We start from the raw sequence: 24,641 nt of genomic DNA, 5'->3' as shown, positions 1-24,641 counted from the left end.
ATTGATCCGGGTGCGAGACGGAGGAGAAGCCGACTGGCCTCCGTCCCACCCTGGTGGGATTTTGTCGTTAAAACGATATAACGTACGTCACACCACAGGTTAAAAGGGCTGAACAGCCCAGCGCTCTCCGCCAGAACTGCAGGTCTGCGAGTACGTCCCCGAGGACACACGTCTCTCTCAAGCCCGCCCTGACTCTGCGCTAGAAGCGGGACCCAGCCACCCGCAGGAAACTGGGGAGGGAGGCGACCGCCTGGCTGACTTTTCATTGGTCCAGAGCCACAAAGATTGGCAGTGTCTCCCCTTTCCAGTCTCTGAGTGGTTGAGACCAAAAATCAACGCCGCTCGTCATTGGCTGAATCCGGCTGTCAGTCCTTTCAGGTCTCGCGGCGCGGCGCAGCGCGGCGCGGCCTGTAGAGCAGTCTTGAAGCCTGCTGCAGGGAGAAAATGGCGGTCGCAGTGAGAACTTTGCAGGAGCAGCTAGAAAAGGCCAAAGAGAGCCTAAAGAACGTAGATGAGAATATCCGCAAGCTCACCGGGCGAGATCCCAATGACGTGAGGTAGGAAGCGGACGGGAACTGCGGGCTCGGAGAGGCAGCCAGCAAGTCAGGGTGAATTGGGGGCGGGGAGAGCGGCCAGCCCTGAGAAGGCAGGAACATCGAGGCCTGTTCCCGGGCGGCGGTAGATTCCCGTCCTCCCTGATTTGGGGAGGCCCCAGCCCCGCCGTAGCGCGCCTCGTTGCGCCGGCATGATGTCCCGGCTTGTGAGATGGGCTGGACTGGAGATTCCCGCCCTCAGCCCCGCGGGCCCCGGAACTGCAGTACAAAGCCCCTTCCCGCTGCGGCGGCCGCCCTCCCTGCCCGGGGTTGGCCCCAGACCCTCCGGGCCGTGCCCACCGCCTCGCTCCCAGCCCTTGCCCACGTGCGTCTAACTCCGGGATGGCGCCATGGGGACCCGGTCCTGGCTTGGTAACGAGTGGTGGCATCGAGGTAAACATAATTTCTGAGATAATGGTCTCGAGAAAAACGAGGAAGTTAAATGAAATAGGACTCCCTGCCCCGTTTCAAACGTGTGGCTTTTAAACCGTCTTAGAATTTTGGGGAAGTTATTATTATTATTTTTTTTTTATGATCTAACACAGGTAGGAAGGGATTTGGTGCCGTTAGATTGGTCTTCCTGTAATTTTTGTACTGACGAGTAAATCCCTTCCAGGCCCATCCAAGCCAGGTTGCTGGCCCTTTCTGGTCCTGGTGGAGGTAGAGGACGTGGTAATTTATTGCTGAGGTAAGATTCCCTTACGCTTTTACTAGTGTTAAAGGCTAACTAAATTAATACACTGTTTGAACAAAACCTGTGTTGGAGCCAGTGTTAGAGTAACGTGGTATTCTCTGTCTCTCCATCTCTGTGTAACTGTCTTTCAAAATAATTAAAATACATCTTAAAAAAGAACAACACAGTATTTGCATTTAATGTTGTAATCAGCTAGTTTTCTATGTAACTAGCTATTCTGAAGCTTCATTTATATGTAAGAGGTTGGAGAATTTTGTGCAACTTTCTTGTATTTTTTCGTGAAGTATTTTGGAGTGAATCCCACTTAACATAACTTTAACTGAAAGAATTTTTAAAAATCAAATTGCGTTCTCTTGTATCTCGTGTTTCAAGTGCTTTCTGTTGAACAATTTTAATTGCAGGCGTGGATTCTCAGATAGTGGAGGAGGACCCCCAGCCAAACAGAGAGACCTTGAAGGGGCAGTCAGTAGGTAGGTTTGAAAGATTCTTAAGTACACAAAAATAAGTATTTCATGAATATTGTTTTGTTGCATTAGAATTGACTAGTATCCACTTTCCCTAAAGCTTGCCATGGTATTTGACTGAACTGAGATAACCAGTGTTCCTCAAAATTCAGTTCTTTGCTCAAGGTGATCCAGTTTTTATCAGACTAAGGTCATAAGAAGTCCATTTGTACCGTATTTTTATGTCCTGTACTTAAAGAACTTAAATAGCCTAAGAAATAATTTATATGTCATAGGAGTTCAGAGTTTGGGCATTAGTTGACACGTTTTATCCTTTCTTTGCCAGAGGAAAAAGTAAATGGGATGGAGACTGCTAAATGAGTTTTCTGGGAAAGAGACCTAGCAACAGTAGGCATTTGCCTTGCTATGCATTTACATCAAATTCTGCAGTGGTTATTTAAATTACTTTTTGCCATGACAGGCTGGGCGGGGAGCGTCGGACAAGAAGAGAATCACGCCAAGAAAGCGACCCAGAGGATGATGATGTTAAAAAGGTACTGAGATTAAAAGAACTTAATAGAGAGTGAATGGAATATTTATACTCTGTGTTTAAAAGCATGGCACTCATATACTAGTTAGATTAATAAGATTTTCTTTTCGCCTACAGCCAGCGTTGCAGTCTTCAGTTGTAGCTACCTCCAAAGAGCGTACACGTAGAGACCTTATCCAGGATCAAAATATGGATGAAAAGGGAAAGCAAAGGTATCTTTAGAATTCTTTTGGGGAAACTAATCTGTCAAATCCTGCAATTTAAAAAATGTGAAGGGATTATTCAACTGTCTGCAGTATCAGAAAATGGCAGATTTAAATGTACAGCCTGTTAAAATGGGATTTTCTTTTTCTATTCTTAGGAACCGACGAATATTTGGCTTGTTGATGGGCACCCTTCAAAAATTTAAACAGGAATCCACTGTTGCCACTGAAAGGGTATTTATGGTTTTTGTTTTGCTTTATCAAAATGGTTGATTAATGTTTTTTGAAAAGAACTTAAAAACTCTTCTAAAACTTCATTGCAAGCCTAAAATGGAACTAAGTTAAAACTTTGAGGTTATTGTATTATTAGCTGGTATAATTTTGAAGGACTGTGAATTGCATGAACTATTTGTGATAAAAAGAGCCCTAGTCTGTAACTCTTAAGGATCTAAGTTGTGATCTAAACTCTTTGTCTGGTCTTGGATAAATCCCTTTGTTAGTGCATTTCAGAGTAGTTTCTGGCAAATAAAGGAGTTGAACTCTGATCTTGGCAACTAGTGATTCTAGCTTTTAAGATTTATTTACATTTAAAGGCAATACTTAGTAATACTTAGCATTCTAGAAGCCAGATTCCCAACCCTCCCTTTATTTAACTGTGTCATTTTCCTGGAAGTTCTTCTTTTGTTAAAGCTGCAAAATTCTGTCTGAATTAAATCCAGGCTTTGCTTCTTGGAGACAACTAGTAAACTTTACTCAGCTTTGACATGTTTACTTTGAAAATAGAAAAGCCTTAGAAAGTGTTTAAGTGTTTGAAGAATGAATTAGGTAGTTTTCTGAAATAGTTGAAGAGAAAGTGATAGTTACTTCATGAATTAGGATTTCTGTCACATTCTTTGATTTGGAAAAAAGAATGAAGACAAACTCAAAATACTGTGCCTTTCTGAGATTAACTTTTACTTAAACATCATGTTGGGATGGAACGGTTATATGGCTAATGATCTTAACATTTAGATGTTTGTGTGAAAAAACTTTAATCCCTAGCTCCTGAAAGATAAGATTACAGCCAGTCTCAAATGTTAATATGCAATTAGTTGGGATTGGCACTGTGGCATGGTGGGCTAATCCTATGCCTGTGGTGCCGGCATCCCATATGAGCACCGGTTCAAGTCCCAGCTGCTGCTCTTCCTATCCGGCTCTCTGCTATGGCCTGGGAAAGCAATGGAAGTTGGCCTAAGTGCTTGGGCCGCTGCACACACATGGGAGACCTAGAAGAAGCTCCTGGCTCCTGTTTGGCCCAGCTCTGGCCGTTGTGGTCATTTGGGGAGTGAAACAGTGGATGGAGGACCTTTCTCTTTCTCCCTCTCTCTCTAACTCTACCTCTCAAATAAATAATAGATCTTTAAAAAAACAAACCATGCAATTAGTTTAGTATCCTGAGTCAGAAGTGAGAAACATACACAGAAAACTTTGCACAGTAAAATCGTAGTGTTTCACATAATCAGAACGTGTGGCATAAGTTTTTAACAAAGCAAGCGTATTTTTTGATCTTTGTAACATAAATCTCAAAGTAGATTACTTAATTTTAGCAAAAGAGGCGCCAGGAAATTGAACAGAAACTTGAAGTTCAGGCTGAAGAAGAGAGAAAGCAGGTTGAAAATGAGAGGCGAGAGCTGTTTGAAGAGAGACGTGCTAAACAAACAGAACTGCGGCTTTTGGAACAGAAGGTTGAGCTTGCACAGCTGGTGAGTGGTGCTTTGGAATCGTAAGAGTGGGAATCCTTCATGTTTACAAAAGCAGTGACCTTTTTACCTTTTTTGTTGTTGTTAGCAAGAAGAGTGGAATGAGCATAATGCCAAGATAATTAAATATATAAGAACTAAGACAAAGCCCCATTTGTTCTATATTCCTGGAAGAATGTGTCCAGCTACCCAAAAACTAATAGAAGAGTCACAGAGAAAAATGAATGGTAAGTACAGGAAGAGGTCCATTGAGATTTTCTTAATAGGTAAGATAATAAATTCAGACATACATATTTGCTAAAAATAATATTGATTCAGTGGTTGATTTGATGGTTTTGCTTGTCTAAAGATCTGAGAGACTGTTGAGTTTGGAGGGTCTGCTGTTTCTTGGTGAAAGTTAACCTAAAACTTAATTTGTAGGTAGTCTTATGTGTTTCTTAAACATTTGCATAAATTACTTTTTGCTTGAAGTTTTGAATTGACAGATAAAACCAATGAAGCAAGACAAAATTGAACATTGATAATAGTTCATAGAGGAAGTACGTGGAAGAATAAGCTGCTAGTTTAAATGATTTTTTTCCTCCTTGGAACAGAAAAGTTAGTGAATTATATGATGCTGTGAAACTAGTTTTATTTATCATCTAGCATAAAGTCGGTAGCAAAGGATTGACCTGTTGTTCCACCCATTAGATAATGTGGACTAGTTTTGACTACTAATTTCTTAGTATATAGGTTTCAATGGATCTTTGCGTTTGTCATTTTATTGTCATTTTGTAATTCTTTGCCATAATCTTTAGTCCTTTCTCAAAAAGACATTTAGATGAAGTTCAGTAGTAGTTGCATAGGTGCAAAATTGTGACTAAATTTATGCATGTAAATTTTTATTCTTTAGCTTTATTTGAAGGTAGACGCATCGAATTTGCAGAACAAATAAATAAAATGGAGGCTAGGCCTAGAAGACAATCAATGAAGGAAAAAGAGCATCAAGTGGTGCGTAATGAAGAGCAGAAGGCGGAACAAGAAGAGGGTAAGGTGGCTCAGCGAGAGGAAGAGATGGAGGAGACAGGTAATCAGCACAATGATGTAGAAATAGAGGAAGCAGGAGAGGAAGAAGAAAAGGAAGTAGGTGTAGTGCATAGTGATGCAGAGAAAGAACAGGAGGAGGAGGAACAGAAACAGGAAGTGGAGGTTAAGATGGAGGAGGAACCTGAAGTGAGGGAAAGTGAGAAGCAGCAGGACAGTCAGCCTGAGGAAGTTATGGATGTGCTGGAGATGGTTGAGAATGTTCAAAATGTGATCGCTGAGCAAGAGGCCATGGAAACGAATCAAGTTGAAAGTACAGAGCCTTCAGAAAATGAAACTAGCAAAGAGTTAGAGCCAGAAATGGAATTTGAGGTTGAGCCAGATAAAGAATCTAAGTCTCTTTCTCCTGAAAAAGAGAGTGTTGGTGCTCTGGAAATAGAGAAGGAGTCTGAGGGAAAAGAAGAGAAAGAACCTGAGCCCCAGCCTGAGCCTGTGGCGCAGCCTCAGACCCAGCCCCAGCCCCAGCCCCAAATCCAGACCCAGCCTCAGCCTCAGCTCCAGCCCCAGTCTCAGCCTCAGCCTCAGCTCCAGCCCCAGACTCAGCCCCAGCCCCAATCTGTACTGCAGCCTCAGCCTGAAACTTTACCAGCAGCAGTTTTACAGCCACCACCTCAGGTTATTCAGGAGCAAGGGCATTTACTCCCTGAGAGAAAGGAGTTTCCTGTAGAGTCTGTAAAGCTCACTGAGGTGCCAATAGAGCCAGTCTTAACAGCACATCCAGAAAGCAAAAGCAAAACCAAAACTAGGAGCAGAAGTCGAGGTCGAGCTAGAAATAAAACAAGCAAGAGCAGAAGTCGAAGCAGTAGCAGTAGTAGTTCTAGTAGCAGTTCAACCAGTAGCAGCAGCGGAAGCAGTTCTAGCAGTGGCAGCAGTAGTAGTCGAAGCAGTTCTAGTAGCAGCACCAGTACAAGTGGCAGCAGCAGCAGAGACAGTAGCAGCAGCACTACTAGTAGCAGTGAGAGTAGAAGTCGAAGTAGGGGCCGGGGACATAACAGAGATAGAAAGCACAGAAGGAGTGTGGATCGGAAGCGAAGGGATACTTCAGGTCTAGAAAGAAGTCACAAATCTTCAAAAGGTGGTAGTAGTAGAGATACAAAAGGATCAAAGGATAAGAATTCCCGGTCCGACAGAAAGAGGTCTATATCAGAGAGTAGTCGATCAGGCAAAAGATCTTCAAGAAGTGAAAGAGACCGAAAATCAGACAGGAAAGACAAAAGGCGTTAATGGAAGAAGCCAGGCTTTCTTAGCCTATTCTTTGCAGCAGAAGATTTCTTGATGAGTAAAAGGATTACCTTTCCTTGTAAGGAGGATGCTGCCTTAAGAATTGCATGTTGTAAAAAATCTTTTTGGAAAATACAGACTGTTTGTTTACCAGACATTTCTTGTACTTTTTGCATAATTTTGTAAGAATTATTTATCAAAATTATGTGAGGTTCCAGAATATGTAAAAATAATAATAATAAAAAAAGATTAACATCCCTTGTCATCTTTTTTAAATATCCTATACTCCAGTAAGAATCTGTATATTTTAATAGGTAAATCTTTAAGTCTGTTCCCTTCTGATTCTGTATCATACATTGCTTTTGTAGAAATAAATGTGTGTTTCTTTTCATTAATTTTGGGATGTCCTTGTTGGCACTTGTATAATAAATATCCTCTTGGTATCATTTTCAGCTTTTATCACTAGATACTTAACAAGAGAATGTTTTTGAAGGTTTTCTCACTTTTATTTGCCTTAGATACTTTGAGTTGTCAGTTCTTTGCAGCTTTGAAGAGGAATAGTTCTCTTTAAAATCTTGCTGTTTTCTAATCTCCCTTGTTATTTTAACCTAAGTTTTTTCCATGTTTCATATTTAAACCATAATATTTGGTAGATAACTTAAAACAGTATGATTTGATTGGCATTTTCTTCCTTCAATGGGAACATCATTTGGTCTTCATGGTTACTTGTGTGATTAAGCATAATACATTTATTAGAGAAGATAATCACTTTCTAGGGGAGGGAGGTAGAAACGTATTTTCAAAACCTGGTTTTTGAGTTTGTGGTCTTGTCTTAACTTGTTTTGGCTCTAACTGAAACATGCCAATATGTGTCTTCAAGAATTTTTGTTTAAGAAAATATTGTATGAAAGTTTACAAAATGAAGGAAATTCATCTAGACTTGAAATATGTAAGCCAGATAACACACAAGTGTACCAAGTGATTATTAACTTTGTTGTTTTATAAATTTGTATAAACCTGGAGTATCTGTTGCCCATTACTATACATGTGCAAATAAATGTGGCTTAGACTTGTGTGCCTGCGCAAGACTAGTACTTGTATTAACTTTTTGATGCTTTATACAGACAAGCACATATATTGCAAGTGGCCATTTTGGTTCATGATTTAACATAGTTTTTTGGCTTGACTTTCAGTATTCATTTCAGTGTTTCCTGGGCAAGTCAATGGTTAAAGTAAAAACATGAACAAGCATTTCCAGTTACTGTTTTTCTGTCTCTGTGATTCACTTCTAAGTGTAAATGAATGCATTGAAAGAATTTTTTAATTTTTTTTTATTTTTTAAAAATTGATTTATCTGTCTGAGAGGAAGAGAGAAATGTTCTGTCTGATGATTCACTCCTCAAATGGCTGCAGTGATCAGAGCTGGGCCAGTCAGAAGCCAGGAGCTTCTTTGTGGTCTCCCAAGTGGAGCAGGGGCCCAAGTACTTGGGCTGTCTTCCACTGCTTTTCCAGGTACATTAGCAGGGAGCTGGATTGGAAGTGTAGCATCTGGGATTCAAACCAGTGCCCATATGGGATGCCTACTATGCCATCATAGTGGCTCCTAAAGAACTTTTTTAGAAGTCCTTTTCTTGGAATAATAAGTGAAAAGAACTTCTCAAGCTGTAGAGCTGCTTATTTCCATCAACAGTAGCCTCAACTGCAGCTTGCAGTCCTTTTTTTTTTTTTTTTTTTTTTTTTTTTAAGATTTATTTATTTGAGAGGCAGAGAGAAAGGTCTTCCATTTGCTGGTTCACTCTCCAAATGGCCTTAACACCGGGACTGTACCAGTCTGGAGCCAGGAGCTTCCTCTGGGTCACTTCTGCGGGTGAAGGGGTCCAAAGACGGGCCGTCTTCTGCCTTCCCAGGCCATTGCAGAAAGCTGGATCTTAAGTGGAGCAGCCAGGACTCAAGCTGGTGTGCCCTTATGGGATGCTGACACTGCAGGCAGCAGCTTTACCTGCTATGCCACAGCGCTGGCTGCAGTCCTTTATAAGACTAATTTTCCTGTACCATGGCAGGGAGAGCTTTAGCAAACTGAATTACAGGGTTGGTCATAAATTAACCTGGTTAAGAAAAATTGCCTTATTTAATGAATCTGTGTTAAGATCCTTTCTACAACGTGGTTTGTTTTTTTAAGATCTTTGTATGTTGAAAGGTAGAGTTATAGAGAGTGTAAATCAAATCTTTCAAACATTGGTCCACTCCAAATGATTACAGTGGCCGTGCTAAGCCAGGCAGAAGCAAGCAGCCTGACACTCCATGTGGGTCTCCCAACAAGAGAGGCAGGGACTCAGGCTCTTGGGCCATAAACTGCTGCTTTCCCAGGTATGTTAGCAGGGACTAAGATCAGAAGCAGAGAAGCCGGAACTTGAACTGGCACTCTGATAGAAGATGGTGTTGCAGACACTGGGTTAACCTGCTGTGCCATAGCACTTGCCCTGGATACAAAACTCAGTTTACACTCTTTTTTTACCTGGAGAATTTGAACAATTTATTTATGAAAAGGAAAGACTGGCTTTAATTAAGCTCAGTTGTTGAAGAAGGGGCAATAGAGGAATGATGTATGGGGAGGAGAGGAAGGAGTGAGTGAAGCAGAGTTAACTACAGTATATTTGGAGATAATTTCAATACTTTGACTAACATTTTTAAGTGTTCATCCTCTTCTAAAAGATTTGTTTTTATTTGAAAGGCAATGACAGGAAGAGACAGATATTCCATCTGCTAGTTCATATAGCAAATGGCCTCAATGGCCAGAGCTGGGCCAGGCCAAGGCCAGGAGCTTGGACCTACATCTGCATCTCCCATGTGGGTTGGCAGAGGTCCAAGTATTTGAGCCATCACCTGCTTCTACCCCAGGTACATCACCCAGGATTCGAACTGCCACTCCAATACAGAATGCTCATGCTGCAAGTGGCAGCTCAAACATCACAACACTAGCCCCTGATAAACATTTTTAAATTGGAATATTTACTTTTTTAAAAAAGTTATGTTTGGGGCTGATCTTGTGCACCAAGTTAAGCCACTGATTGCAGTTGTCTGTATTGGATTGCTGGTTTGGATCCTGGCTGCTCCACTTCCAATCCAGCTGTCTGTTGATACATCTGGGAAGGCAGCAGAGATGGGCCAAATGTTTGGGCCCCTGCCACCCATATGGAAGATCTGGATGGAGTTAAGGTTCCTGGCTCAGTCCCAGACATTGCAGCCATTTGGGGAGTAAGCTACTGCATAGAAGAGCTCTTTCTGTCTCTCTTGGTTTTTCTCACTTGTTCAAATAAATCTTTGAAAAAATCATATTCTGGTGTTTCCAATCAGTACTTTTCTGGGGCCTGTGTTGTGATGTAGCTGATTGAGCTGCTGCTTCGGACTTCACTTCCAATCTGGCTTCCTGCTAATGCACCCAGGAGGCAGCATATGATGAGTATTTGTGTTCCTGTCACATTACATGGGAGACCTGGATGGAGTTCCTGGCTTCTGGCTTCAGACCTGACTTGGCTTTGCTTTGCTCTTTTTTTTTTTTTTTTTTTTTTGACAGGCAGAGTGGACAGAGAGAGACAGAGAGAAAGGTCTTCCTTTTGCCGTTGGTTCACCCTCCAATGGCCTCTGTTGCCGGCGCATCGCGCTGATCCAAAGCCAGGAGCCAGGTGCTTCTCCTGGTCTCCCATGCGGGTGCAGGGCCCAAGCACTTGGGCCATCCTCCACTGCACTCCCGGGCCACAGCAGAGAGCTGGCCTGGAAGGGGGGCAACCGGGACTAGAACCCAGTGTGCTGGCGCTGCAAGGCGGAGGATTAGCCTAGTGAGCCGCAGCGCCGGCCCTGGCTTTGCCTTTCAAATAAGATTTTTTTAAAAAAAGTTTTGGGCCAATGTTATGATGCAGTAGCTTAAGCTGCTGCCTGCAATGCTGGCATCTCTTATTGAATCCTGGCTGCTCTACTTCTGATTCTCCTCCCTGTTAATGTGCTTGGGAGGGCAGCAGAAGATGCTCCAAATGCTTGGGCCCTTGCCACCCATGTGGGATGCCCAGATGGGTCTGGGCCTAGCCATTGTGGGCATTTGGGGAGTGAAACATCCAATGAGAGGTCTGTCACTGCCTTTGTTTTCCAAAAATTAATGAAGATATCTTTGAGCAGATTAAATGAAGCAGAATCTGCTGTTGGGAAGATTTTTTTTTTTTAATTTTATCTTTGGAAGTCAGGTTTTATGGAACTATGTTCAGAGAACTATGAAATTATTTACTTGGGAGGATGAAGAATGAGAATGTAAAAGTAATGATTCCCAGGGGGAAAAGTTGGGGGATTCTATTAGATATTAAAAATTTGTGTTCATTGGAGATTTAAGAGCTGAGGGTGAATGGGTAAAGACTGAGAGATTCGAGTTCTGTTAATTAATGAAGGTGCTGTTTAAGAGACATTGATTTATTTGAAAGAGTTACAGAGAGAGAGAGAGGTCTTCCCATCCACTGGTTCACTCCTCAAATGGCTGCAATGGCCAAAAGCTGGACCAATCCAAAGCCAGGAGCCAGGAACTGCTTCTGGGTCTCCCACATGGGTACAGGGACCCAAGCACTTGAGCCATCAGAAGAGGGGCAGCCAGCTCTCAAACTGGCTCCCATATTGGATGCTGGCACTGCAAGCGGCAACCGCTACACCGCAGTGCTGGCCCCAAACATTTATTTTTAAGATTGCAAGATTTAGACAGCCACTGAAATAAAATAGTTTGGTCTAAAGTAAAGTATATGTCCAATCTTGGATTCTCATATACACGATGTAAAACTCCAGTAACTATTTGAATGATTCATTTATTAATGTAATCGGGCTAAACAAAAGCCACAAGAGCACTGCATCTTAGATTTTTTGAGAGCTCACATCTATGGTTCACACCATAAATGCCTGCAACATCCCTTTACTGGAGGAGCCAGGAACACAATCCAGGTGACAGAAACCCAACCACTTGAGCCATTACTACTGCCTGCCGGAGAGTATGCATTAGTAGGAAGCTGGATTTAGGAGCAAGAGCTGGGACTCAAACCCAGGTCTTAAGCTAGGTGCAGCATGCATTCCCAAAGGACTGTTCTGGTATAAAGTTAAAGAGATGCTGGCATTGTTGTGCAGCCAGATAAGCCGATCTCTTATCAGAAGGCCTGCTGCTCCACTGCTGATCTGACTTGCTGCTAATGATCCTGGGAAGGCAGCAGCAGATGGTCCAAGTACTTGGACCCCTGCTACCCGTTGAAGACCTGGGTAGAGTTCCTGGCTCCTGGCTTTGTCCTAGACCTGGCTGTTGCAGCCATTTAGGGAGCGAATCAGTAGGTAGATCTGTTTCTCCCTCTGTGTTGCTCTGCCTTTCAAACAAAATAAATCTTAAATAACCAAAGAAAAAGCAACCTACTAATGAGTATATGGGCCAGTAATGTTGGAATAAGTAATTTTGGAGTTAAGGTATCTAAAACAAGAATCTTCCTTTTTGAGTTACTGTTGTCAAAGCACTCAACCCGGAAAACATGTTAGCTACTGACATGGTTGGACACTCCACTGCCTTGTTACCAGCAAGTCAGTAAAGGAGACTTCAATCTGATTAAAATAAACCTGAAGTATCAGAATGTTTTGCTTATGCTTTGTCTCAACTAGTATGATCTTTTCAGGAAGGAGCTATAAGAAATTTAATGAAACTCAGTTGCTTGCAACTCTGCTTTCCATTGCCACCTATCCTATTTAAATTTGTTAACAGCTGCCAGTCTTGCCTTTCTGTCCATTTTCCTGTGTTATTTTTTTCCATAACATTTAGTACTGTGTTGTGTAGTCATGCTTTTATTGTCTGCTTTCCGGTAGAGAACAAGTCCCATAAGACCAGAGTTCCCCCACCCCCTTTTTTCCTCTGTGGCTCCAATAAGACCTACATGATAGGCATTTTTTTTTTTTTTTTTTTTTTGACAGGCAGAGTGGACAGTGAGAGAGACAGAGAGAAAGGTCTTCTTTTGCCATTGGTTTACCCTCCAATGGCCGCCGCGGCCGGCGCACTGCGGCCGGCGCACCGCGCTGATCCGATGGCAGGAGCCAGGTGCTTTTCCTGGTCTCCCATGGGGTGCAGGGCCCAAGCACCTGGGCCATCCTCCACTGTACTCCCTGGCCACAGCAGAGAGCTGGCCTGGAAGAGGGGCAACCGGGACAGAATCCGGCGCCCCAACCGGGACTAGAACCCGGTGTGCCGGCGCCGCTAGGCAGAGGATTAGCCTAGTGAGCCGCGGCGCTGGCCCGATAGGCATTCATTTTAAGAATGATTTGTGGCAGGTCCTTCATATGGCTTATGTGATTCGGTCTCTGCTTGTTAAGGCCTTAATTCTTGTGTCTTCCAGCACATCCAAATAGATTTGAAACAATGAACCAAGGCTTAGGTCCTCAAATTTACCCTTATACTACTACAAATTATGGAGACAACCATCTCTGTGGCTTCTTTTTCTAAACATTTTGTGTAAGGGGTGAGCAGAGTGCTGCCTGTTAAGTAAGCACTGTACATAGTGAAGTGAATCTGGAAAGGAGGGTGCAAAGATCAGAATCATCCGGGCCTTCCTTGAATTACTTCGCCTTTTTGGAGATTTTCAAATATAGCTTATGTCCCTTTAAAATCTGTTGTCTTAGGGAACCAGTTTTACAGCTTTAGATGTATAGTATTCGATGATAGATGGAAAGAAAAGTGACTCAGAAACCAGATTATAAAATGAAGATAAAAGCTTTTGTATCCCTTCTAATTTTTTTAAAATTCTGTGAACTTTGTTGGCCTCAAACCCCTTTTTTCAATGCAGATACTCACTCTACACTGCTCCCCTCCAGCTTTTGGTATTAAAACCTGTTGTCTATGCTGTTCTAGACTCCATGTCAGAATATCCTGATAATGCCAAAAATTGACAGCAGTCAGTACCTTGACTAAAAGGAGTAACCTTTCAGTTGGAATTGAGTCTCCTGAAATGCTCCTGAGTGAAGTAGAGAATATAGAGGGATGGCCACAAAGTATCAACACCCTTCAAAATAAAATTTCCTTCTGTCTGGGGTGTGTCTGGCCTCTGTTTGTATAGTCCTCTGTAGGTATTTTTGTTAGGGATACAAATCCACAGAGCAGTAGTTTTTAAGCTGCTTACCTTTGTATTAGAAATGCAAGGTGCTGTTCTCGTTGTAAATCGTGTGGTAACTGTGTCACCAGGGAAGGCTTTGCATGGGGAGAGGGAAGCCTACCCAGTAGTTTTTGTGCATATGCTGTGTTATCAGCCACTGTCATAGTTACTGACATAGTAAACACAACAAACTTATGCCCTCATAGGGCTTACACTGGGGTAGGGCTAGGAGGGGATGAGGGAGGGCAAATGAGACTTGTAAACACTGGAGAAAGTAGGGGAGGAAACTTGGGAATACCCGGGTGGAGATGATTGCAGTTTTAAATAGGATAATCAGAAACATCCATATTCACTATTGTGATAGAGACCTGAGGTAGGCAAAGGAATAGGCCTTTGGTTAATTTTTAAAAAGATTTTATTTATTTATTTGAAAGAGTTACAGCAAGAGAGGGACAAAGAGAGAAATATGTTCCATCTGCTGTTTGACTCCCCAGATGGCTGCAATGGCCAAGGCTAGACCAGGTGGAAGTAAGGAGCCAGGAGCTTCTTCTGGGTCTCCCATGTGGCAGGCAGGGGCCCAAGCACTTGGGCCGTCTGCTGCTGCTTTTCCCAGGCCAGTAGCAGGGAGCTGGATCAGAAGTGCTGCAGCCAGGATATGAATGGGCTCTCATATAGGATGCTGGTGTTGCAGGTGGCAGCTTAACCTGTTATGCAACGATGCCAGCCCTGGGAATAGGGCTTTTGGATAGCTGAGAAAGAAGACTGTAAGTGAAAGAACAAGTGCCTAATGCAGGACTAATCTCAACAAACAGCAAAGAGCTCTTGCGGCTGGAGCAGTGTAAGCAAGGGAGGAAAATGGTAAAGTAGTTCAGATGCGATATTCTTTTTCCCCACCTTTGGAGCCTTTTTTTTTTTTTTTTTTTTAGTTTTCATCCCCAAAGAAATCTTTTATTTAAGGAATACAAACTTTAGAATTTCATAAGTACAAATTTAGGAATATAGTACTTCCCACCATACCCGCCTTCCCACCTTCCTCCCACCCTTCCACCTCCTCCCTCTCCCATCCCCAGTCCCATTCTCCACTAAAATCCATTTTCGATTAACTTTATACACAGAAGACCAACTCTATACTAAGTAAAGAGTTCAACAATTTGCACAGAAAAAAAAAAAAAACAAAAAAAAACCTGTTCCTCAACAGTTGAGACAAGGACTGTTCAAATTCATTGCATCTTGAAGTTAATTTCACTTTTTTTTTTTTTAGAAACTTAATTAACTTTAAAGAAGCACCCAAAAATGATACATCTTTTGTGAGCACTTAGACATAATTTAATACAACTCTTTGAGGACAGAGGTCCTGCATGGGAAGTTAGTGCACAGTGACTCATTAATTATGTATGACATCGGTGATCATCTGAGGTTCTTGACATAAGCTGCCTAGACTATGGAAGCCTTTTGAATCCACAAACTCCATCAGTATTTAGACAAGGCCATAGCAAAGTGGATTTTTCTCCCTTACCTCCTTCTTCAGATGCAATATTCTTTTTTTTTTTTTTAATGTAGTCATTTACAGATGCAATATTCTTAATCAGTGGGTAATGGCTGAGGATTTACCACAACTGAATAAATAAAGCAAACCCATAGTCTTGAACTCAAGTAGGATTAATGCAATAAAACCATACTTGGTCATATCATAGTAAAATTTTGGTTTTTATTTTTTAAAAAATTTTAAAGATTTATTTATTTATTTGAAAGAGTTACATAGAGAGAGGAGAGGCAGAGAGAGAGAGAGGGGTCTTCCATCTCCTGGTTCACTCCCCGGTGGGCTGCAATAGCTGGAGCTGCACGCCGATCTGAAGCCAGGAGCTAGGAGCTTCTTCCAGGTCTCCCACGTGGGCGCAAGGTCCCAAGGACTTGGGCCATCTTTTTTTTTCCATTTTTTTTTGTTTGTTTCTTTGTTGTGGTTTGGTTTTTTGTGTGGGTCATCTTCTACTGCTTTCCTAGGCCATAGCAGAGAGCTGGATTGAAAGAGGAGCAGCTGGGACTCAAACCAGCATCCATATGGGATGCTGGCACTGCAGGTTGTGGCTTTTACCTGTTATGCCACAGCACTGGCCTGGTTTTTAAATTTTATGTATGTGAGAGAACTCCCATTTTACTTCATCACTCCTCAGTGCCCACAACAGCCAGTACTAGGCCAGGTGGAAGTCAGGAGCCAGGTCTCCTATGTGGGTGGCAGGAACCCAAGTACTTGAGCCATCACCTGCTGCTTCCCAAAGTGCGAATTAGTAAGAAACTGGAGTCAGAAGGAGAACTGGGACTTGAACCCAGGGCTGCTGATATAGGTTGTGGGCATCCTAACAGAAGTTTTAATCATAGAGTGACGCACCCACCCATGGGCCTGATCTTTAACATCGTCGAGGGGGGTCTTCCAGCTCTATTTCATCATGGTGGCCTTGGATATCTCATGTTCCAGAGATGATTTAACTATGGGTCAACTGCTCCAAGGACAGCTTACATCAGATGGTGTGATCAAGAAATAAACTTTCACTGTATTAAAGCTGTTGAGATTTGTGGTTTGCTTGCAACCTTAGCTAACAATTACCCTGACAAATACTGCTTTGTGTAACTTCTGCTTTGAGTAATTTGTAAGTATCTGTAGCCTTTGTCATTCATTTTTTTACACCCTGTAATTGATGGTGCATTTCCATAGATAACATCACCACCTCTTTGTGTCAGTCATTTAGCGAACAGAATATGTAAGTCAGCATCATTACTATTGGTAGTTATCAGGTTTGTAGGAAATAGTGATTTCTCTTCTAATCAAAAGTAAAGAAGCCCTGGGTCATAACACTGCAAACTCCGTTTTTCAGAAATCTCATGTGTGGACCACTGTGGAGTCCTCCAGCTTATCTACCCCAGCATCAGCATCAGCAATGTGGCTAGTGTGGTCTCCATCCCCCACAGACATTCTGCTCACTCTTCTGTGATTGCAGCACTTTGACACACTGACCCAACCATGACTGAAGATATAATTATTCAGCTGTTTGATATATTTAAATGATACAGCATGGATATTAAGATTATGAATATTTGGGAGGAGTGGCAGAGAGCACCTGGAAGAATAAGGGGTTTTGGTTAGCATTTGCTGATCCGGAAGATGGACTTCATCAGGACAAGCTTGTCCACACATCACAGTCTACAGCAGGCACTTCCGGCAGGGCGATGCTGACCACTGCCGGGTCTGGTGTGGTGAGGCACCCGTCAGCCCATCGTGCTATGACTGCAGCTCCACTCCCAATTCTTGGCCCACACCCCAGTGCTTCCTGGGCCGAATACAAGAGTTGGGGGAAACACTGTTAAACACTGTTACACGTGGGCACCTTTCTCAGCCACCTGCTCCCGTTCTCTCTCCCCAAAGCAGGGCACTTCTTCAGAAGCCACTACAGATGGTTTAGTTTCTCCAGAAGTCGAAATGCAGAGGCACAAGGACACAGGCTCTCACACAGCTAATGTGCTGTGAGGGGCCCCAGCTTTTGGCAACCTCAGACACAAATGAACCATTGCTTCTGAAATGAATTTGTCTATGACTGTGGAATTGAAAATACTAAAACCAACTTGCAAACTGGGGCCAGGCATTTGGCACAGTGATTAAGTCTGTACTTAGGATGCCTTTTTCTCATACCCAAGTACTGAGTTCAAGTCCTGGCTCTGCTTCCGATTCCAGCTTCTGCCAATGTGTACCTTAGAGGGCAGCAAGTGAGGCTCAAGTCCTTGGATCTGGCCTCCTCTCTTTGGCCTGGCCCAGTACTGGCGTTTGGGGAGTAAAACAGTAAATAGGAAATCTCCCTCTGTCTCTCTGCCTTTCAAATAAATAAATAAATAAATAATTTAAAAATCATTTTAAAAGATTATTAAATTATTTAAAAGATTATGCTTATTTTGCTTATGAATTATGGTTTTCAAGAATCCCCAAGTCACAGAGTTAAATTGACAATCCAAGAGAATACTTTTTTTTTTCTTTTTTTTTGACAGGCAGAGTTAGACAGTGAGAGAGAGACAGAGAGAAAGGTCTTCCTTCTGTTGGTTCACCCCCCAAGTGGCCGCTACGGCTGGTGCGCTGCGCCGATCTGAAGCCAGGAGCCATGGTCTCCCATGGGGTGCAGGGCCCAAACACCTGGGCCATCCTCCACTGCCTTCCCGGGCCACAGCAGAGAGCTGGACTGGAAGAGGAGCAACCGGGACAGAACCTGGCACCCCAACCGGGACTAGAACCCGGTGTGCCGGCGCCGCAAGTGGAGGATTAGCTTAGTGAGCTGCGGCGCCGGCCGAGAATACTCTACTTATTATCTCGAAACATCAAATCTGCTTCCGATTCCCAAACCCTCCCTCTTGTTGGCTTACTTCATTTTAGAAGCATAGCTTAAGTTTTAAAAGAGGCACTGGAGATTTGAAATAGGAAAGAACGTGGCTGCGCTTCTTGACTGTCCTTGAGTGGCTGTCCTTGTTTGAATGAGGTAACACTGGCATGAATAACACCCAGGAAGTGGACAAAATAAACCTTTGCTGTGCCAATCTGTGTTTCCTCGTGCTGTCTTCTATCTGTCCTTGGAAAAACTGAGGCAATCCAGTCTCTTTTTCAACCTGTGTGAAATGTTTCGGAAACTGAAAAGCCCATGGTAAACATTTTCCACTTATCCCAGGTGTACCGTTAAAGCCATATGGAAAGTCACTTAATTCAGCTCTTTGGTATACATTTTACAACTCTTCTTATCCTGAAATGTTTACTAGGAAATTACATTGCTCAACTTAGATGCTCTGTGGGTCTTCAATGCTTGTAAGAACGAATAAATTAATGGTGCTAGGTTAACATAATTTTCAGTTAAAATGTTACTGCCATATTCTGTATCTGTGCTGTTCAATTTGATAACCACTAGCCACAGGCAGCTATAGAGCCTTTCAATTGTGGGTAGTTTGACCAAAGAATAGATTTTAAATTTTATTTAATTTAAAATCGCTTAAGTTTAAACAACTGTAAGGATAACACAAAGTTAATTTAAAAGTTCTATTAGATAGTACTGTTATACACAAAATGATCATTAACATTAGCTGCTATTATCTAGAACTGTGCTGCCCAATATGTAGCCCCTGGTTACTTTGACCATTGTATATTAAAATGTGGATAGTCTGAATAGAAATAGGCTGTCAGTGTAAAATACATATTAGGTTTCAAAGACTTAGCATGAGAGAAAGAAAATACGTAAAATATTATTAATGATTTTTATATTAATTATTATGGTAGGCAAATTAATGGCCCACCAAAGATCTCCAATCCTGAGAGCATGTGAGTATGTTATGTTTCTTCTGTGACAAAGGAATTAAGGCTGCAGATGGAATTAAAGTTGCCTTAAAATAGGGAGAATATCCTGGATTATCCAGGGAGGTGCAGTGTAATCACAAGGATCCTTCAAAGTGGAAAGGGAATCGTGGCTACAGAAAAAAAGATGCAGAGATCCAACCTTATTGGCTTTGAAGCTAGAGGAAGGAGGTCTCTTAGAAGCTGGAAAGACCAGGGAATGCATTCTTCCCTTAAGCCACCACAACAGAATGCAGCCATGCTGATTGTCTGATATTTGCCCAGTGAAACCTGTAGTGGAGTCTGACCTACATAAAAATGAATGAATGAATGAGTAGTTTTGTTTTAAGTCACTGTAATTTTTTAAAATTAATTAATTTGGGGGCTGGTGCTGTGGCACAGTAGGTTAATCCTCCGCCTGCAGCAACGGCATCCCATATGGGCGCCAGGTTCTGTCCCGGTTGCTCCTCTTCCAGTCCAGCTCTCTGCTGTGGCCTGGGAAGGCAGTGGAGGATGGCCCAAGTGCTTGGGCCCTGCACCCCATGGGAGACCAGGAGAAGCACCTGGCTCCTGGCTTCGGATCGGAGCAGCTCCAGCTGTTGTAGCCATTTGGAGAGTGATCCTACGGAAGGAAGACCTTTCTCTCTGTCTGTCTGTCTGTCTGTCTCTCTCTCTCACTGTCTATAACTCTACCTCTCAAATAAATAAATACAAATATTTTAAAAAATAATAAAATTAATTAATTTGAAATATAGAGTTACAGAGAGAGAGAGAGCTTCCAACCTATGGTTCACTCCCCAAATGGCTGCAATGGCCTGGACAGGATCAGGCAGAGCCAAGAATCTGTCTTTTCCTACAATTAAAAAAAAAAAAAAAGAAAGAAAAAGAGAAAGAAAGAAAAAAAATGTGCCCAGAAAGAGAAAATACTTGATGTTAAGCTGGCTAGCTTCTACCACAAAATCTGTGTAGTAAGGTTTTGTACAAATATCTATTGTGAAGCTTACAGAAAGATATGTAACACTCATTTTCTTCTCTAATTTCAGCACTAATAATGACTTCTTTTTTTAAAAAGTTTTTTTTTTTAATTTATTTGAAAGGCAGAGTTACAGAATGGCAGAGGCAGAGACAGAGAGGTCTTCCATCCACTGGTTCACTCCCCAGATGGCAGCAATGGCCAGAGCCAGGAGCCAGGAGCTTCTTCCAGCTCTCTCACGCAGGTGCAGGGGCCCAAGGACTTGGGCTATCTTCTACTGCTTCCCCAGGCCATAGCAGAGAGCTGGATGGGAAGTGCAGCTGCCGGGTCTCAAACCAAGGCCCATATGGGATGCTGACTTTGCAGGTAACAACTTTACCCGCTAGGCCACAGTGCTGCCCTCTCTACCCGCCCCCCCCCTTTTTTAAAGATTGATTTATTAATTTGAGAGGCTGAGTTACAGAGAGGTAGAGACGATATGCTTCCAGGCATGACCATAAAAGTTCATGCATGATTGCATGTTTTCTTTCACTTCTGTGGTGATCCCAGAGGCCACAGAGTCAAGATTCCAAAGGCCCAGGATAGAAGGATCCTAGATCCCTGAAAGAAAGTTGCGTCATCCATTTTGTGAAGGAGAAATAGGTATTATTGTTTGAAGTCAGAGATTTTGTGGTTTTTTGATGCTGCAGCATATCCTGGCTTACCCTATCTGTTACCAGTATGCTTCCATCTAATAATGGCTTTTTAGGAATTGTCAACTTTGAAAATCACATGAGTAAGTTTATTTCCAACTATGAATAATTGTTATAATTGACAACTATGTCCACCTCCAGTAGGAGAAACAGTTCTTTAAATACATCTAATGCAAAAATATGAAAATAGTGCACATACTCTTGAAAGAGCTGATGTGACAATTCATGAATTTGTATCAGAGGGGCATGATCAGTTTTGCTGAAGTTCTTTGAAGTTGTTCAGAAAGCTACTGGAAACTGGATGCTTATAAATTCCAAATGAACAAAAATAAGACACGTGGCTCTTTTGTTTCTACTCAGAATTTCAGGGTATTAGTGTTTTCTCAAATGAAAAATGCTGCTTCAACTAAAATTTGACTGTCTCAAACTGTGATTCCAGTTTCTTCTATGTAGTTAAATCAGAATATTTCTGGCCGGCGCCGTGGCTCAATAGGCTAATCCTCCACCTTGCGGCTCCGGCACACCGGGTTCTAGTCCCGGTTGGGGCGCCGGATTCTGTCCCGGTTGCCTCTCTTCCAGGCCAGCTCTCTGCTATGGCCAGGGAGTGCAGTGGAGGATGGCCCAAATGCTTGGGCCCTGCACCCCATGGGAGACCAGGAAAAGCACCTGGCTCCTGGCTCCTGCCATCGGATCAGCGCGGTGCGCCGGCTGCAGCGGCGGCCATTGGAGGGTGAACCAACGGCAAAGGAAGACCTTTCTCTCTCTGTCTCTCTCTCTCACTGTCCACTCTGCCTGTCAAAAATAAAAATAAAAAAAAATAAAAAAAATAAAAAAATCAGAATATTTCTACATATTTCAGAAATTTGAAGAATAAAGGCAAAGCTCTGCTTTTGTTTACTTGTTTTCATTATTCTACAATTTATTCTGTAATCATTAGGATTTTTAATTACAGATCAAAGCTAACTGTGTTTCTGAAGCTTTTAAAGTCAATATAGTATTTATATTTAGGACAAGCTGATGAGTTCATTTTTTTTAAAGATTTATTTTTATTTATTTGAAAGACAGAGTTACAGAGAGAGGTAGAGACAGAGAGAAAGGTCTTCCATCCGCTGGTTCACTCCCCAAATGGCCGCAACGGCCGGAGCTGCGCTGATCCAAAGCCAGGTGCCAGGAGCTTCTTCCAGGTATTCCACGCGGGTGCAGGGGCCCAAGGACTTGGGCCATCTTCTACTGCTTTCCCAGGTCATAGCAGAGAGCTGGATTGGAAGAGTAGCAGCTGGGACTAGGCTGCTAAAGGCCAGGGCTTTAACCTGCTGCGCCACAGTGATGGTCCCCGATGAGTTTATTCTTTAAAAATTCCTTTATAAATATACAAGTAACACCCATTTATGGGGCTGGCTCTGTGGTATAGTGGGCTAAGCCTCTGCCTGTGCCACTGGCATCCCATATGAGACCTGGTTCAAGTCCCAGCTGCTCCACTTCTGATCCAGCTATCTGTTATGGCCTGAGAAAGCAGAAGATGGCCCAAGTACTTGGCCCCAGAAGAAGCTCCTAGCTCTTCGCTTTGGATCTGCTCAGTTCCAGCCATTGCAGCCATTTGGGGAGTGAACCAGAGGATGGAAGACTTCTCTCTCTCTCTCTGCCTCTGCCTCTCTGTAACTCTGCCTTTCAAAATAAGTAAATAAATAAATAAATAAATATATTAAAAAAACATTTATATATTTTTATCAACCAACTACAGTGAGAAATAACATTTGGCCCAGAATCCTAGATTCATGTCAAGGCTACCAGTACTTCACAAAGTTATACTCTTTTGCAAAGGGGGAGGGATAGGGTACGGGGAGGAATAAAGGTCATGAAGAATGGTAATCAAATAGAACACATCTGTAGAGGAAGTCTTTCCTCTCTCAGACTTCAGAGAGACAGCTCTTATTGAGCTGAGACACAGAACCATAGCTATAAAATATTGGTGGTGATATCCTGATCTTCAGGTGTACTGTGTCTAATAATGCATAGTCCTAAGTGTTAAGCGATCTAATCATAAGATCATTTAATGCTGAAAGATATAAAATTTCTGCTCTATAGCCTTTGGCTCTGAACAGTTTGAGATGACATAGATATGAGATCTTAACATTAGAAGTTATAGTAGATTCAAGCTTGTACTTGATGTTGTAATATGAATTTTTTAAAAAAATATTTATTTATCTGAAAGAGTTACAGAGAGGGGTCTTTCATCTGCTGGTACATTCCCCCAGATGACCACAAGGGCCAACATTGGACCAAGCTGAAGCCAGGAGCCAGGAGCTCTTCCAGGTCTTGCACATCTGTGGTAGGGGCTTTCCCAGGCCATTAGCAGGGAGTTGGACTGTAAGTGGAGCAGCCGGGACATGAACTGGAGCCCATATGGGATGCTGGTGTTGCAAGCAGCAGTTTTACTCACTATGCCACAATGCTGGCCCCTGTAATAAGAATTTTGACTTCTGTGGTTATTTGCAGAAATTGTAAATCCCGGACAATTTCTCCTTGGCCTGAGAATAATTTCAAGTTGCTTCTTCTTCTTTTTTTTTTTTTTGACAGGCAGAGTGGACAGTGAGAGAGAGAGAGACAGAGAGAAAGGTCTTCCTTTGCTGTTGGTTTACCCTCCAATGGCCTCTGAGGCCGAAGGCGGGAGCCAAGTGCTTATCCTGGTCTCCCGTAGGGTGCAGGGCCCAAGCACTTGGGCCATCCTCCACTGCACTCCCTGGCCACAGCAGAGAGCTGGCCTGGAAGAGGGGCAACCGGGACAGAATCCGGCGCCCCGACCGGGACTGGAACCCGGTGTGCCGGCACCACAATAGGCGATTAGCCTATTGACCTGCGGTGCCGGCCATCAAGTTGGTTTTCAAATAAATTTTCAAATAAATAAAAATCCTTTAGATTTAAGCTTAAGCTTAAGAAAATTATTACTAGAAAAATAATGACAACTATTTCCCAGGATCTCATGTTCAAATCCAAATATCAATTACTCAGTCTTACTATTAATGAGGTTAGCTTGGGCCTGGCGCCATGGCTCACTTGGCTAATCCTCCACCTGCGGCGCCGGCATCCCATATGGGCGCCGGTTCTAGTCCCAGTTGCTTCTCTTCCAGTCCAGCTCTCTGCTGTGGCCCAGGAGGGCAGTTAAGGATGGCCCAGGTGCTTGGGCCCTGCACCTGCATGGGAGACCAGGAAGAAGCACCTGGCTCCTGGCTTTGGATTGGTGCGGTGCCGGCCATAGTGGCCATTTGGGGGGTGAACCAACGGAAAAAGGAAGACCTCTCTCTCTCCCTCTCTCTCTCTCTAATCTACCTGTCAAATAAATAATCTTTTAAAAAAAATGAAGTTAACTAAGAGTTAATCCTAGATGTTTCTCCAGTAAGAGAACATTGCTTAGTCCAAAGGGCAAAGTTAGGTAGAGAGCAAAAAGTATTCGGAATAATAAAGTATTGATACAATACTGGACAGTATTGCAGTCATTGAAGTGACTATCAATATTGAGGTGAAAATGACATAATTAACATGCAGGGCCAATGCTGTGGCATAGCAGGTAAAGCCACCACCTCAGTGCCAGTTCCTGTCCTAGCTGCTCCCCTGCTGATCCAGCTCTCTGCTGTGGCTCGGGAAAGCAGTAGAAGATGGCCCAAGTCCTTGGGACCCTGCACCAGCTTGGGAGACCAGGAGGAAGCTCCTGGTTTTGGATTAGCCCAGCTCTGGCCAGCCTTTGCAGTCATTTGGGGACTGGACCAGCTGATGGAAGACCGCTCTGTAACTCTGCCTTTTAAATGAATAAATAAATATTTAAAAAAAATTTTTAATTCAGCGGCCTGCATTTTGGTGTAGAGGTTAAGTTGCCACCTACAATGTCATATGAGTGTCATTTTGAGTTTGGGCTGCTCCATTTCCTATACAGGTTTCTGCTAAAGCACCTGGAAAA

General features: G+C 42.9%; 1 protein-coding gene across 1 annotated transcript; it reads left to right on the top strand.

The window, feature by feature from the left end:
- Positions 1 to 7,612, top strand: PNN (pinin, desmosome associated protein). The gene is made up of 9 exons (XM_002718158.5): positions 1 to 557; positions 1,210 to 1,281; positions 1,689 to 1,757; positions 2,212 to 2,284; positions 2,398 to 2,492; positions 2,642 to 2,717; positions 4,070 to 4,225; positions 4,311 to 4,449; positions 5,115 to 7,612. Exons 1-9 carry the CDS (start codon positions 445 to 447, stop codon positions 6,527 to 6,529), a joined length of 2,208 nt encoding a protein of 735 aa, XP_002718204.1. The 5' UTR covers positions 1 to 444; the 3' UTR covers positions 6,530 to 7,612.
- The last annotated feature ends 17,029 nt before the right edge of the window (positions 7,613 to 24,641 follow it).

This window comes from Oryctolagus cuniculus, chromosome 12, assembly GCF_964237555.1.
Source record: "Oryctolagus cuniculus chromosome 12, mOryCun1.1, whole genome shotgun sequence".
NCBI lineage: Eukaryota > Metazoa > Chordata > Mammalia > Lagomorpha > Leporidae > Oryctolagus > Oryctolagus cuniculus.
This window is presented reverse-complemented; position numbering and strand designations above follow the sequence as displayed.